The sequence below is a fragment of the Planococcus citri genome, chromosome 4 (genome assembly GCF_950023065.1).
Source record: "Planococcus citri chromosome 4, ihPlaCitr1.1, whole genome shotgun sequence".
Taxonomy (NCBI): Eukaryota; Metazoa; Arthropoda; class Insecta; order Hemiptera; family Pseudococcidae; genus Planococcus; species Planococcus citri.
This window is the reverse complement of record NC_088680.1, coordinates 31,281,207-31,295,018: the sequence shown is the minus strand read 5'-3', so window position 1 is coordinate 31,295,018 and position 13,812 is coordinate 31,281,207. Positions and strand designations below refer to the sequence as shown.

Sequence of the window (13,812 nt, the reverse complement as noted above, 5' to 3'; positions counted from 1 at the left end):
CTTGTATCTCTTTGTTCCTTGCTCGTAGTTTCAAAACTCTGAAAAAATACATATTTAGGTCTGGGTATACCTACTTTCAGAACAATTTTATTCAAAATTAATTCTACAGTGATATGAATAGATTGGTTAATTTTTTGAAGGAGGGAGAAAGAGGATATTTTATTGAAATTGAAAATCAAATTATTGGATGATTTTTTTTGGCTCGATGAAAATGAAATTAGGCATCAGAAAAAAATTGAATATGTTTTTATGGGTTGGTAGTTCTGATTGAAGTCGAAAACTCGTCACTGTTGACAGAAACTTAAGATACCTCATATTCGTTCGTTGTCATCTTTTTGCGTGTAAAACATATTCCCAGCCACAGGACCAATAAGGTTATACTGTTTGACAAATTTAATCAGTGGTGTGAATGTTTGAAATTCATATCTGTAAATTTAAAGAGGTCATTATTACCAGACGAACAAACTTGGTTCGATTAATGGCGAGAACATTGGAAAATTATACAATATTGATACCCACTCGTCGTATTTTATTTTTTTGGTCGGAGGAACGATGGTATCTTGTTGTTTGTAAATCAGAATTGCGTATCTGTCACGTACTGAGAGAAAAGACAAAAACGTCATCAAATTTTTTCAATGATTATTTTAGCGATACAAGTTTTTACTGCAGAATGCAGTCAAGACGCTTACATTTTTTCACAGGAGGGTCTCCTGGTGGCACATAACTCCATAAGTCTAATCCTACAGAGTAATTGTTCCCTGGGATGTTGACAACCACCATTATGCTGTATTCTGTTTTTATGCGATCTTCATAAGTCATATCCTCATAATCTGGTGACCTGGTTGCTACCAATCTTTGGCTTGCTATGCCTAAAAATGATTATAAAACTGATGCATTGAATATTAAACAGGTTTTTGATCACTTCAATAGGGAATATTATGGATTAATTCCTTCTTTACCAGCCCAATATAAAGTGTACAACGAATTAGGATCCGCATCCCAAGTTATGCTGGGTTGGACAAATGATTGCTCGTCAGTTAAAACAGATCCAGGCTGGACGACCCCATACTCCGAATATGTGACCTGATAAATTCGTAGAAATTTGTGGATTGATGTTTGGGAAGAAGGGAGGGATTAATTTGATGTTTGATGTAAATAGCTTACATGGCAAAGTTCGGTGGGTGCTTCTGGAATTAATTCTGGAACCAATTTGGATTCTGAGAAATGATTAATTAGATTTTGATCAACACTGAACACATGACTCTAAAAAATAAACAAACTGAATCAAAATCATTGATGACAGTTGGTAACACTGTATTTTGTTTGTAATTTAAACTTACCAAGCTCCAAATGAGTAGATAAAAAGCATGAAAAATTATTGCATTAATCATTATCTATGAGTTGGTAGCTCATTCTTAGTTCACATATTACTGAAAGATTAGCAGTTCGAATTATCAAACTGAAGTCAGTCATGTGGCCTCTTCTGTTTGGTTGATTAGAAAATGTTTCTGCTTAACTACTTAATTTGAAATCTAATCTGAGAAGAGCCCTCTCCTTTCCCGAACTTGAAAGATAATATTTTCGGTACCTATGTTTCGTGTGCATTTTGTCGATTGGCTATCTTGAAATAAAGTTTTGAGCAAAATTTACAATCGAAAGATTTGAAGAATTTTCTTGTAAAAGTGGAAAAAATGCAGCTTGTAGAACTTTTTATTAAAAATAAAAATACTTTGGTAGGTATATTACACAATGTTAATCTCCACCATAACTTCTAAACAGTGCTTAGTATATTTTCAAAGACTAGAAAATCTCTGCAGTCAATTGCTCTCGTCCAAATTATCGAATCTATGCGACAAATTAATCATTCAGATTCAGACTCGTCAGCAGTCTTTTTACTATCATCGTTCAGTTTGCTCTTCAAAAAGTCTCCAATTTCGTTATTCGGTATGCATAATTTGGGTTCCTTGCCTTTAAAACTAAGGTAGCCCAAGTCGAACAGAAATCTGAACAGATCTTCGAGATCAGATTTCTCCACTGGCACTCCCCATACCAAAATATTATTATAGAATGTCTCAAAAATGGCCTTTTTGTTGGGTTTATCATCAGACATATCAATCGAGTCGTGTCCTTCCACAATAGCTTTCAGTACTTGACGAAATTCGGGAACTTGAAGAACCAAAGGGATAAATTTAGATTTCTCTTCTTCGACCCAGTATCCCGACATTACTCCGGGTCTGTCTGATTTCTTTTTCGATTGCAGATATCTGATTATAGAGTAAGGATTGTACATGAGGGTATGGCGTGTATTGGTGTAGTATCCTTTGTAATATTTACTTATAGAGCTGCGATCTTGTTTAGTGCAGTTGTATCGGTGGAGCAGATCATCAAGTTCTTCTTTATTGAAACCAAAGTAAGGTGTGAAAAAGTGACTATCGTCTAAGAAGTGACAATACTCTAAGGTATTGAAGGGATCATTTTCGGTAAATATTTTACCTCCTACACCGGTCAAAAGGGCGAAATCTATGTGTTTCTTATCGTCGTGAAAAGCTAATCCTAACATCACGTTGATTAAATCGTAGTATCGATGAATACCGTGACTTCTATCGTAGATATGATCAAAATCGTAAACAGCGTTTAGAAAAGCGTAATCGTAATCGTCGACCAGAACGATGACCTGTCTTTTGAAATACTTTTGTAACATGATGGAAAACGACAGAATGGAGTATTTCAACTCGTGCTCGTTTAGATTACCATCGATTAAATTTACTAATTCGGGAACAGTGCTGCATTCGGAGACATCGTCTAATTCGACATTCCTCATCCATTCGTATTCGGAAAATGACTGGCTGATTCTTTCGTTCAATATTCTAACCACTTGCTGACGTGTGATTTCTTTAGTGATGTTGAGTTTGAAATCGAAAAAGAGTACGGGATATTGAGCCATGTGATCTCGAATCACGTCGGGGTGATTTTGAAATAGTTTTGAGGATTTGAAGATCTCGTAAGCGTTGGTTTGGTTGTATGGTTTTATGTGTCCGGAGGAGTTGACCTCGGCTTGAAAGAATGTTTTTAGCATTTTTATATTGACGGTTTTACCGAATTGACGAGGATACGTGATGAAGTTTTGTTCGTTTCGATGGTGTAGGAATTCCAACACGAGGTATGATTTGTCTACGTAGTAAGGTTGTTTTACGAGATCGATGAAGTCGTTGGTGGTTTCAGTGACGAGCTCGAAGTATCCGAAAGGGATGCTTGAGATGAGGAACAAGATGGTGGTCTTGAGTTCCATTGGGATGAGGTTTTCTAGAGTAATTTTTAGAAATGGTTCAAAATGCTAGATACGTCGATTTATTTGGTAAATTAACACTGAAAATGAAGGGTTTCACGTACCTTGAAAGATATTTTATAATCGGTGATCGTTTCTTTCGCTGGGATAAAAGCACAAATAACTTGAAAATCGTAGGCAAGATTGAACTGGATAAAAATATAAACTGTAATCTTATCTCATGTATGTACCAATGTTTTGATGAACTTGGTGTGCACAGAGGATGATTATTATTTGAAGAAATTTTCCATCTTCTATCGTTGTTGTGGCTTTCTTATCAAAGCAATTGATAATTGGTTAATGTTAGATACATTGATTAAAAGTGACGCAGTAAAAATTGAAAAATTAATTTTCAATGAAAAGAAAAAAAAATGTGACTAAGTAACCACATTTATTATAATGAATAAATTTTGAATTATTTACGCAACTCAAGACGACCTTGAGAAGTCAGACAGACGAGTAAATGACCTTGCAGGCCAGAAAGACAGACAGACGACCTTGAAAACTCTCCAGACGGGCAGACAGACGACCTTGAGAAGCCAGACAGGCGGGTCAATAACCTTAATAAGGGAAACAGACGACTTTGAGAAATCAGACACTCGAGTCAATGACCTTGGTGCCCGGACACTCGAACCTACAACCTTGGGGATCCACACAGACGATCAATGTCCTTAAGAGGGCAGACATACGAGCTTGAGAAGTCAGACAGATGGGTAAATATCATTAAGAGGGTACCTATACATATTATTTTAAAGGGTGGGAGGGGCTGCTCTAATGTCCAGACTGAGTGCTTCAACTTAATTGCTCCAGCCTCCAACGATGCTCTACCCCTTATCCTTTGAACATTTTTTTGCGAGTCTGGTGACTCCTTTGAATATGTGGCGACTCATAGGTGAATCCTGGTGACCTCCGGTGACAGATTCACCAGAAGTCACAAAGTGAGTTTTTGACTTTTTTAAAGGTGAATTTATGGTGAAAAAATCACCAGACTGTCCTAATGATCATAGAAATTTTGTTGGAATGATTGATGAATGATGACTCTTTAGTTAATCCTAGTGACTTCTGGTGACAGATTCACCAGAAGTCACCAAGTGAGTTTTCGACTTTTTTAAAGGTGAATTTATGGTGAACAAATCACCAGAATGTTCTCAGAGTCTTTGAAAATTTTTTTTCGTGTCTGGTGACTCCTTGGTGAATTCTGGTGACTTCTGGTGACAGATTAACCAGAAGTCACCATGATGTGTGTTTTAAACTTTTTTTCAGAGGGAGTCCTCCCTCTCTCCCTTCCTGAAACTGACAGGACCGGCGAAATGTATCTGCAAGGTGCAAAATCTGCCGTTTCGCCCATAACATTTCAGAAATTGGTGAATTTGAAAATTCTGTCAAATTCTACCGCTTTAATATTGCATTAGATAATTTTTCTTAATTTTCAAAAATATTTTGATTTGTAAATGAATTTTCATAATTTAGTTTTCCGAAAATGAATCTGTTATTAATTTTAAATCAATAATCAAAAATGTAGAAACCGAAAATAATATTGATTGGGATGAAGTTTCTCCTACTCAAGTTAAGCAATGTTACATTGTATTGTTCAAAGATCTTAAGCCACAAGAAACTGCTACTCAAACTTCCCAAAAAAATAACAGAAAAATTGCAAAAATTGATGAAAAAATCAATTTGGATATTATTATAATGTTGGAGAAACACATTTCTAGTCACATTTTGAATGACAATCGCATCCTCTAAAAATCAAAAAATCTTGCAAAAATTGAAGAAAAAAAATCATCAACAAATCCTATGAAATTTACAAAACAGCTATGTATTCCCAAAATTTCGCGAAAATTCAATACGTTCGTACAATATTTAATAAAAATATTTCAAAATAATGAAAAATCTGCCAACAATTGAAATACGTAGGTACACTTGAATCGGTGAGTATGGAAAGGTAACAAGTCACATTTTTGAAAAAAAATTTTTTTGCGGAAATGGGGGTTTCAAAGTACGGCGGATCGACTGGTGATGTCAGATTTCCGCAAAACTGCCGGGAAAGTGGTATTTGGGCGCAGAAAAAGGGCGGATCCGCATTTATGACTTTTTTGTAAAATGTTTTAAATTCCTTGAAAAATAACTAACATTTTTGAGAAGACCATTTTTTGAAATTTAAGTTAATCTCTGAACTGAAAAATGATGAAAAAATTAACAACTTCGGCAAAAAGTCTTAGAACTCAAGGGGTTTTTGGTCAATTTAAACGAGATAGCAGTCTAAATGATGTACTTAGATGTAGAATCAAGCCCCATTCGTGCCCGAGAAATTTCAAAAGAAATTTTGTCGATTGGGTGCAGAAAGGGTCTAAGTCCCATTTGTTTAGGCAGCAACAGCACCGGCGCAGAATATTTTTTTTTGGAAACTGCGCTAAAAGTTGTGTCTTGGGGTCCTCTTTCAATGACCTTAAGCATGTTTACTAAATTTTTTTGATTTTTGAATGAATCTGTTTTTTGTTATTCCTGAAAAACGTAAAAATGGACTTATCCCCTTTCCGTACTCACCGATTCACTTCTTGTTTAAAATTTTTTCATTCAAAATTTATAAATAGCTAGGATGTACGAATAGTGTCCAACTGTCAATTACTTACTCATTTTTACCTAGCTTGTCACTCAAGTCTTGTTGGTTGAAAAAAATAAATAAAATAGTATTTACCTACTGCTTGACTTTTTGATGCCTCTGTGATATTAATTCCCAATAATTATCCTATTACGTATTCTATTGTGTGATTCTTTAAAGACTATTATTATTTTCATCAGTAGGTACCTATTTTAAAATGGTTATTCATACGGTTAGTTTTATGCATTTAATCAGCTTTGTTCGTATACGTTTCGAGGAGAAATTTTTTCGATTGAAATAGAGAGGAGGGGGTATACACAAATAGGCACCAAGTAGCTCTTCACCTACGCGAAACAACCCACCTACGTATATAGAAAAAATGTAAAAATAAATACCTACTCTACCAGAACATTTATTTTCTATTCGTATAGATTTTAATTTTCTGACTAAAAATTATCCTTACCTGAAATATGAAGAACCAGCAGGCTCATTTCTGATTCTAGGTACCTATTTCTTTGGTTTGTTAAAAATGTGTTACTAAAACACATGACGAAGGAGGAAGGTGGCTCATTTGTGAGATCTTCATAAAATCATTCAATGAAGTTGAGCATTCTAAAAGCTACCTACCTACGTTTTACGAGTACTATATTGATGGAAAATTAACTACAGCTCGCTACAAATTGTGTTTCTCATTATTTTTTTAATCGAACCATTGGCTTTTACCTACGTTAAAATGTTGAAAAAATTGAAGTTTGAAAATTGGTGGTCTAATGACAACAACGAAGATGTACAAAAACATGGAAATTGTTTTGTTTGAGATAAGCATACTGAGCAGAAGTTGAGAAGTTCAAGTTGGATGTTTCATATTTTTAGTAGCAATTAAAAACGTGGAAGGAAGGATTGGAACTATTTGGAGGAATGGAGTTCTCTTCGCAGACCAAAGAAGTTCGCCTTCATGTTTTCTCGTATCTACAAATGATACCTATGTTCCTACCTACCTATAAGTAGGTATTTATTTTCAAAATTTTTTCCTATCAAAACAATTTTATAAATTATGTAAAATTTTATTGCAAAAATATCTACAGTATATGTACTTAAAATTGACATGAGCTCAATGTAAATTGAAAAAGTGGAAAAAAAGTCATATATTAAAAAAAAATAGTATACTGATGAATGATATTGTTATCTATAATCCGAGTTGCTTATGTAATATTGGTACGTAGTCGTCGAACTGGGCTTGATAGTAATTACCGGCTACAGGGTTGCCCAAATTGTACTTAGCAGTCCAATCGGAGACTTTGAATCCAAAACGACCTGCTACTGATCTGTTTAAAAGTAAATTTATCCATTAATACATAATTTTGTAACTTTTTAAATTAAAAATTTAGTTCGTTAATTTGGAATTGAAATTCCAGATAACTTACTTATTGGTAATACGAGGATGATCTTTTAAATCAATCTTGCCAGGTTGCTTATAGATCAGGAATGTGTAACGATGAAGTCCTGCGAACATATTTACAAAATGAGAATGTACAGGTCAATGTTCCTAGATGACTCCCTTCTGAATTACTCAGATTCGATTTATTTTTCCGCTGCTGGGGAGATTCGAGGAAAGAAAATTGACTTCTTTTGAGACACCTACCAGTTCCTTGTGGCGGTCCTGAGCCGATGAATTCGGTTAAAACTTCACCCTTAGAGATATCTGAGCCTGGTATGTTACTAACGAGCCAGTGAACTGCTTGTCGAAGTTTAGGATCTGCTCGACTTGGTGCATCTGGATCTATAATATGATACGAGTATCAAAAAAATAAATAAAAATAAAAAATAAGATTGTGAATGTGCCACTAAATATTTCATTGATGCTTTAGAACTACATTGATGAGTAGGAGAACTTTGGTGATTTTATTAATCGTTTTGAAAATATGTACATCAGTAAATGGAATGGAGAGAGTAGATGTGTAAAATTACCTATGAAAAATAATGTGTAGAATTTATCATTTTCAGCTTTCCAATTAATGACTGGTTGGTCTTTGACTTGGGCCGGTGCCAATTCATTGCCCAAATTCACGGTAGAACCGCTAGGGTACGTGATCTGTAAATTATAAATCAAGTATATATACGATCATCAATTCGCCTTTGTTCAATTGTTAACTGCCCCCCTGACCCCTCTCACCATAAAATAATAAACGTGGAAAACGATTTTAAAAAAATAATAACATAACATAAACGAAAAAATATTTTTTTTAAATATCAAGAATTGAAAAATTGAAAGCTTCTTCTTAATAAAATTAAAAACACGTTCAATTTTTTTAAATACGGCTTTAAAATTTTTATTACTTACTGAACAGATCTCTTCTGGAGCAACTGAAACAGCGTCTGGAACTATATCATCCTTATCCATTTTACTAACGGATTGTACATTTGACCAAAGCTGCCATTCATTGAAAAAACTTAATTTTATAGTTTCAAATTGATAAAACACAAATATTTAGGCAATTAAAAATATACTCACGAGACTGAAGAGTAAGATAGGAAGAAGTAACTCAACAAGCTGAAAATACCGCATCTTGAAAATTTTAAAATTTCGAATAGAAAAACAAAAATATCTACTCATACTTTCTACAAACGAATCTTTTGAAGTGTGCCGGATTTTTGTCTACTATTTTCCGAATCAACTCGCCCTTAAAAATACACCGTAAACTTATACATATTCCCTACTTATACTCAACTAAAATGACAAAACGAGTGTTTGGTTGGTTTGCAATTATTCTTCATACCGTAATAATTATTTTGTCAAAATGAGGCATAGAGAAGGAGAAAATTTTGTTGGTCGTATGAAGGCCAATCAAGAAGCACGAAACAACAAGGTATAGGTAATAATTGTACCTAGCTTTGTACTGTAATCAAGTCATCGCTCCGTGTAATCATCGTTGGGTTTATAACACATCGACTACGTTACGCAAAAAATTAACTCTGGGTATTTATTTTCATAGAATTGTAATTAAATATGAATATTGTGCCTATATTGCCTTCCTTATGCAGGATACAAAATGCATATGACCATAATTAAGCAATTTTGTCTAGTTTTTAATCGTTTTTCTATTGTAAAACATACAAAAGGTATCTATCTCTAAACTGCTGTCAGTCCTGTACAATTAGTTCGTTTTGACAAATTGCTAAACGAATTTTTTCGCTATTTTGTAGTATGTATTTTAATGCTAATCGCACTCTTAACATTACCTATCGCTTTTATTGTGTGCTAGAGTGTAAAATTTATCCCATATCGAAACGCTTTTTGCATTCATCTCATAAAATACCCACTTTTTAAAATAAAAATTATAGGTAATCACTATAAATATTCTACGAAAAATTTGCTGCAAAAAATTCTCATTGGTAGTGCTTTTTTTTTGCAAAATTAGGTAGGTACCTACTTTGATGCGGATATCGTAGTACAAGTATATCTAGTTCTTCATAATTACTGTCATATATCCTGTACGTAGATTAGAATTTATAGCGACATCGACACGATGATTGCTCAAAACTTGAAAAATGTCGTATTTTTAAGGTGATTTCAGGCATATTGGGGGAGTAACTTTTGAACATTTTTCTCCTCTGAACCAAAATACTCATTCGACGGAGGAGAAGAAGAAGGAGGCTAAAATTCGAAGCAGAATAAATTTCACTCATTGATGTATTACAAATAGGTATTAGGTACCTATATTTTTCTGAGAGACATTTTCAAGCCTAGACTTATAGGTAATAGGTATCCAAAGAGAGGAGAAAATGTCTTCATGTTTACAAAATTTGAGTGAATTTACATTTTTTCTAAATGATACCCAGGCATACTTTTAGGTTCGAAAATCATCATTCTTCTATTTAAATGAATTTTTTATCCATCGAAAATTAGGGTGAAAGGTTTCCAAAAAAAAAAAACAAAGAGAAAAACAAAACGAATTTTTCTGAAAGAGAAGAAACTCTATTTGAAACTTCATACTTGTGGGAAAAGAGATCTGAAAATTTTCAAATTTCTAGCATTTTATAATGATTTTGCAGCATGAAATTATTTTTAAAAAATTTTTATTGAGTTTTAAATGAAATAATTTCCATCTTCTCAAATTGTTATCAAATTTTACATGTGTTTTCCAGTACTGTTTACAAATTCTTAAATTTTTTTAATATTTAATGAAACGGTTTAGAAATCTCCCTTAAAAACAGCTTTTACAATTTATTAGTTTTTATTTTCCAATTTTCAAAAATTTGCGAAAAATTCAAAATTGAACTTTGCTTATAATCTGAAATTTTGGTCAAGTGTACCGGGAGAATTTAAGGGAAGATCTTTCGTAATTACGAATAATTTCGGAAAATACCAGAAATCGTAGATTTTTGGTTCTTGAAATGTGGATCTATGAAAATATGGAAACGTAGATTAGACTAATCCATATTAACTTTGTTGTCTGGATATCTTTTTAAGCACTGGGTTGGTTAATTATAGATGTGGTTAATTATAAGTTGATATCTCTCGCGATCTGGTTGTTAGCTCAGGGAATCTTTAGGGTCGTGATAGATCGCGGACGATTATAGGGGTTCCCTCCTGGAACATAATTCAGTTATGACGAATCATAACAGTTTAAATTTAACGTGAGGACGTATAAGATGAATCCATTATACACTTGAGCGCAAATCCCCTTAGAATATAAGTTGAGGCGTGAATTTATTTTCTGGAATAGCTATGAGATGAAAGGTTAAATCGAATCTTTGATCGATTTGTTGATTTTGATGTCGAAAATGGGAATTTTCGACCATATTTATTAGATGACATATTATTAGATGACAATACTTCGGCGATTCAATGGTCTATATGCATGGAACCATTATATTGACTCGACTTATACACTGGAACTATTATAGAGCGAAATAAATCGAGAACACACAAATAACTTCGAAACACGTTTATATTGGATTGAAACGCATCGCAATACCAATAATCAGTCTCCATTTAAGGGATGAAAATTGAAGGTTATTTGACTATTATTTCGAGGAAAAAATAGATTTTAGGATACTTAGGTCAATAACGCGAGGGTACTTATCAGAATAAACCTAGGACTGTTGGATACGCGGGTTGCTTAGGTCAATAAAGGATTCACGGGTTGCTTAGGTCAATAAACTTAGATCAATAACACGAGGATGCTTAGGTCAATAAGGAAATAATAAGGAACACTTAGGATACAAAACGGAAATAATAAATCGATCTCCACGATAAACTTACAGAAGGCGATCCGAGGTCGATGAGCAATCTCCAACTGTCCACTAAGGGACGCGAAATACGTAATTATTCAATTACGGACTCTCTCCAGTTCTGGGGGTTATTTCGCTGGTCCATATGAGATGATTATAAGATGAAAGGTCGCCAAGTTGACCTAGACTGGAAACATTACTAGTCCAGAAGTGAAAATATTTCTAAGTCAAAAAAAGCGATACTTAGAAATATACGGCATCGAAACGAACTTAGAAAGAACGGCCACTGGGTTGGGAGCGAGTCCGAAGCCCATGAACGAACATCGATCTCATACTTAACACAGGAACCGAACCAGAACTTGCACTTTACCGAACAGTACGAGCAGAAAGAGAAGAGTGCCGAGAGAGTTGTTGCTCGGATCGCTTCTTATGAAATTATGATTTTTAGGAAAAAGAGAGGGTAAGTTGTGCGCGCGCCATGAATTATGATTGGCTAAGCGTTACCCCCGGAAGTATTAAGGAACGAATAGGATGTCGAGAATATGACGTAATATCTAATCGATTGCATCATCTCGGAAGTAATATTTCCGGAAGTTGCGTCATATTTGAGAATAAATAGGTAAAATCGATTAGGTAGGTATACGGGGCGGCAGGTAGGGTCGATCTATAGATGAGTGGTCATTAAAGTCGCATGATTTCAGTGATGGGAAAATTCGACGTCGATCAAATAAGAAAAATACCACGTATTTTTTTTTTTTGAGCTGACAGATTACGCCGCAGTATTTCTCCCACTTAAGTGGCATATAATCGGCATAATTATGTATGATGCAGGTCGATTTTTTCTCCCAGTATAGATGTAAGAAAAATGATATTTTTCTCCCAGTATAAGATGGCATAAAATGTTTTCTCCCAGTATAGACGACTGGTTCCTGACAGTTTTCTGTCACTTTAGGTGGGAGAAATTGGTTAGTTTTCTCCCAGTATAGGTGACATAAATGTGATCATTTTCTCCCATTACAAATGCCCCGATTTATGGTGACATATGAGTGCAGAAAATATGGTATCGTAAATCCAATCGAATGATATCGGGAAAATGTCCAGGTTGGCTTGGGTATCGATGTCTATACTGGATTAATAATTATAAGTTGAAGTCGATTATTTTATAAGACGAAATGTCGAATACAAATGACCATAATGACCCGATGTATGACCCCTGCCCCGATTTTCGTACCAGGATTTTAGGAACGAAGAGTGACCTTTAACGTGAAGTGCCGAAGGATGATGGATATATCGGATGTCAATAACCTTCGTACATAGTAAGTTAATAATATTTTACAATCTTAATTCTAAGTTCTTTGAGTGTATAAAAATGAAATTCTTGATTGTATGATTAAAATATCAAAAAATCAAAAGAGAGAATTAAAAAGACAAAATGAAAATTCTTCTCTGTGTAATGACATTTATTTCAGAGGTTTTATTCTTTTCTTAGTAGGTTTTTTTTTTTTTTTTTTTTTTAACTTTGGGTGGGGTCAGAGACTCCCATATATACTGAATCGTAATCTCCGTCGGTTAAGTCGTATGACCTTAAAATGAGTGCCGATAATGAGTCTGTAAAGTCGGAAGTATAATAATCCAATTTCTCTCGGTGTCGAGTGAGTCCAACGATGATATGAGGTAAGCTTTCAAATATAGCGGCTTTGTCCTTGATGAATCGAACAACAATGATATGACCATTTTGTTTTCCCTGGAACTCATGTATCGTATTGGTCGGGAATCCGTGTTTTGCCAGAAATGCTTTTTCTTGTTGGGTAAAGGTCAGGTAATGTGCCTCTTTGACGTGTGGAAGTTGTTCGATGTTCACGTATTGATGGAGTTTCATTTCCCGCCGAACTGTCGAAGTAGTGAACATTCCGTGTTTGTAGAGATGACACAATAGAAATGATGAAGTTGTAGTACATCGATATGAGGTCGATAGGTATTCAGTTTCGTTTATAAGTGCATCTGGAATGGAGCTATGAAATATCACTGGTATGGGAGATCGATTGATATAGGGAATTTGGTGTGTATCCCCAATCATGATGACAATCCTGGCTGAACTTTTGCAAATCGCGTACACAATCTGACCAAAGTGTAGCATTGATGCCTCGTCGATAAATAGTCGTTTATAGATGTTTTTGTCGGTGCCCATTAGGTATGAGTCGATAGTACGGAAGCGGTATTTTAACCAGGCGGTATCGATGGGTACTCCAAATTGTGCACAGTATCGGGAACGGAAATCTATTGCCGCTTCCCGTGTTGGGAACAACACCAAATCCAAGCTCAGGTAATGGAGATTATTCAGGATATGAGTAGTTTTTCCGCAACCAGGTACTCCTTGAACCATTTTGAAGTATGGTATATGATGGAAATCTAATACGAAACTTTTGCAGGTGAAATATAATTCGTAGTCGCTTAATACTTGAGTTTCCTTGGTCACAATGACTATCTGCGAATTTGGCCGAAATGAATCTTCATGGATTTGGTCGAACGGGATCAGGTTTATTCCATCATGTACGTATTTATGGTCATTACTATTAGGTGGTATAATAAATTTTCGAGTATTTGTGTCGTAAATTCCAATATTGATGCTTGAACATATCTCGGGGATCGA

The 13,812-nt window shown here is 34.6% G+C and overlaps 3 protein-coding genes across 3 annotated transcripts; all 3 read right to left on the bottom strand.

The window, feature by feature from the left end:
* Positions 1–53: 53 nt before the first annotated feature.
* LOC135845799 (putative odorant-binding protein A5) lies at positions 54–1,500 on the bottom strand. Its single transcript, XM_065364628.1, has 6 exons — positions 1,341–1,500; positions 1,165–1,263; positions 960–1,083; positions 690–869; positions 520–598; positions 54–426 (listed from the first exon to the last, which is right to left on the bottom strand). Exons 1-6 carry the CDS (start codon positions 1,389–1,391, stop codon positions 312–314), a joined length of 648 nt encoding a protein of 215 aa, XP_065220700.1. The 5' UTR covers positions 1,392–1,500; the 3' UTR covers positions 54–311.
* Positions 1,501–1,692: 192 nt separating this feature from the next.
* On the bottom strand, positions 1,693–3,561 carry LOC135845794 (uncharacterized). Its single transcript, XM_065364622.1, has 2 exons — positions 3,391–3,561; positions 1,693–3,303 (listed from the first exon to the last, which is right to left on the bottom strand). The coding sequence occupies exon 2, from the start codon at positions 3,287–3,289 to the stop codon at positions 1,862–1,864; it is 1,428 nt and encodes a 475-aa protein (XP_065220694.1). The 5' UTR covers positions 3,290–3,303; positions 3,391–3,561; the 3' UTR covers positions 1,693–1,861.
* A 3,409-nt stretch (positions 3,562–6,970) lies between these two features.
* LOC135845797 (protein D3-like) lies at positions 6,971–8,698 on the bottom strand. Its single transcript, XM_065364625.1, has 6 exons — positions 8,440–8,698; positions 8,269–8,358; positions 7,896–8,019; positions 7,570–7,707; positions 7,352–7,430; positions 6,971–7,252 (listed from the first exon to the last, which is right to left on the bottom strand). The coding sequence occupies exons 1-6, from the start codon at positions 8,539–8,541 to the stop codon at positions 7,114–7,116; spliced, it is 672 nt and encodes a 223-aa protein (XP_065220697.1). The 5' UTR covers positions 8,542–8,698; the 3' UTR covers positions 6,971–7,113.
* Between the last annotated feature and the right edge of the window lie 5,114 nt (positions 8,699–13,812).

What these genes read in the sequence shown, in the direction of transcription:
- LOC135845794 (XM_065364622.1), bottom strand. Translation starts at nt 3,289, where the DNA reads ATGGAACTCAAGACCACCATCTTGTTCCTCATCTCAAGCATCCCTTTC.
- LOC135845797 (XM_065364625.1), bottom strand. Translation starts at nt 8,541, where the DNA reads ATGAGTAGATATTTTTGTTTTTCTATTCGAAATTTTAAAATTTTCAAG. An exon ending in CTACACATTATTTTTCATAG is followed by an intron (nt 7,708 to 7,895) that starts GTAATTTTACAC and finishes ATCATATTATAG; the next exon opens with ATCCAGATGCACCAAGTCGA. An exon ending in AGGACCGCCACAAGGAACTG is followed by an intron (nt 7,431 to 7,569) that starts GTAGGTGTCTCA and finishes ATATGTTCGCAG; the next exon opens with GACTTCATCGTTACACATTC.
- LOC135845799 (XM_065364628.1), bottom strand. Translation starts at nt 1,391, where the DNA reads ATGATTAATGCAATAATTTTTCATGCTTTTTATCTACTCATTTGGAGC. An exon ending in GTACACTTTATATTGGGCTG is followed by an intron (nt 870 to 959) that starts GTAAAGAAGGAA and finishes AATCATTTTTAG; the next exon opens with GCATAGCAAGCCAAAGATTG. An exon ending in AAAAAAATAAAATACGACGA is followed by an intron (nt 427 to 519) that starts GTGGGTATCAAT and finishes TTAAATTTACAG; the next exon opens with ATATGAATTTCAAACATTCA.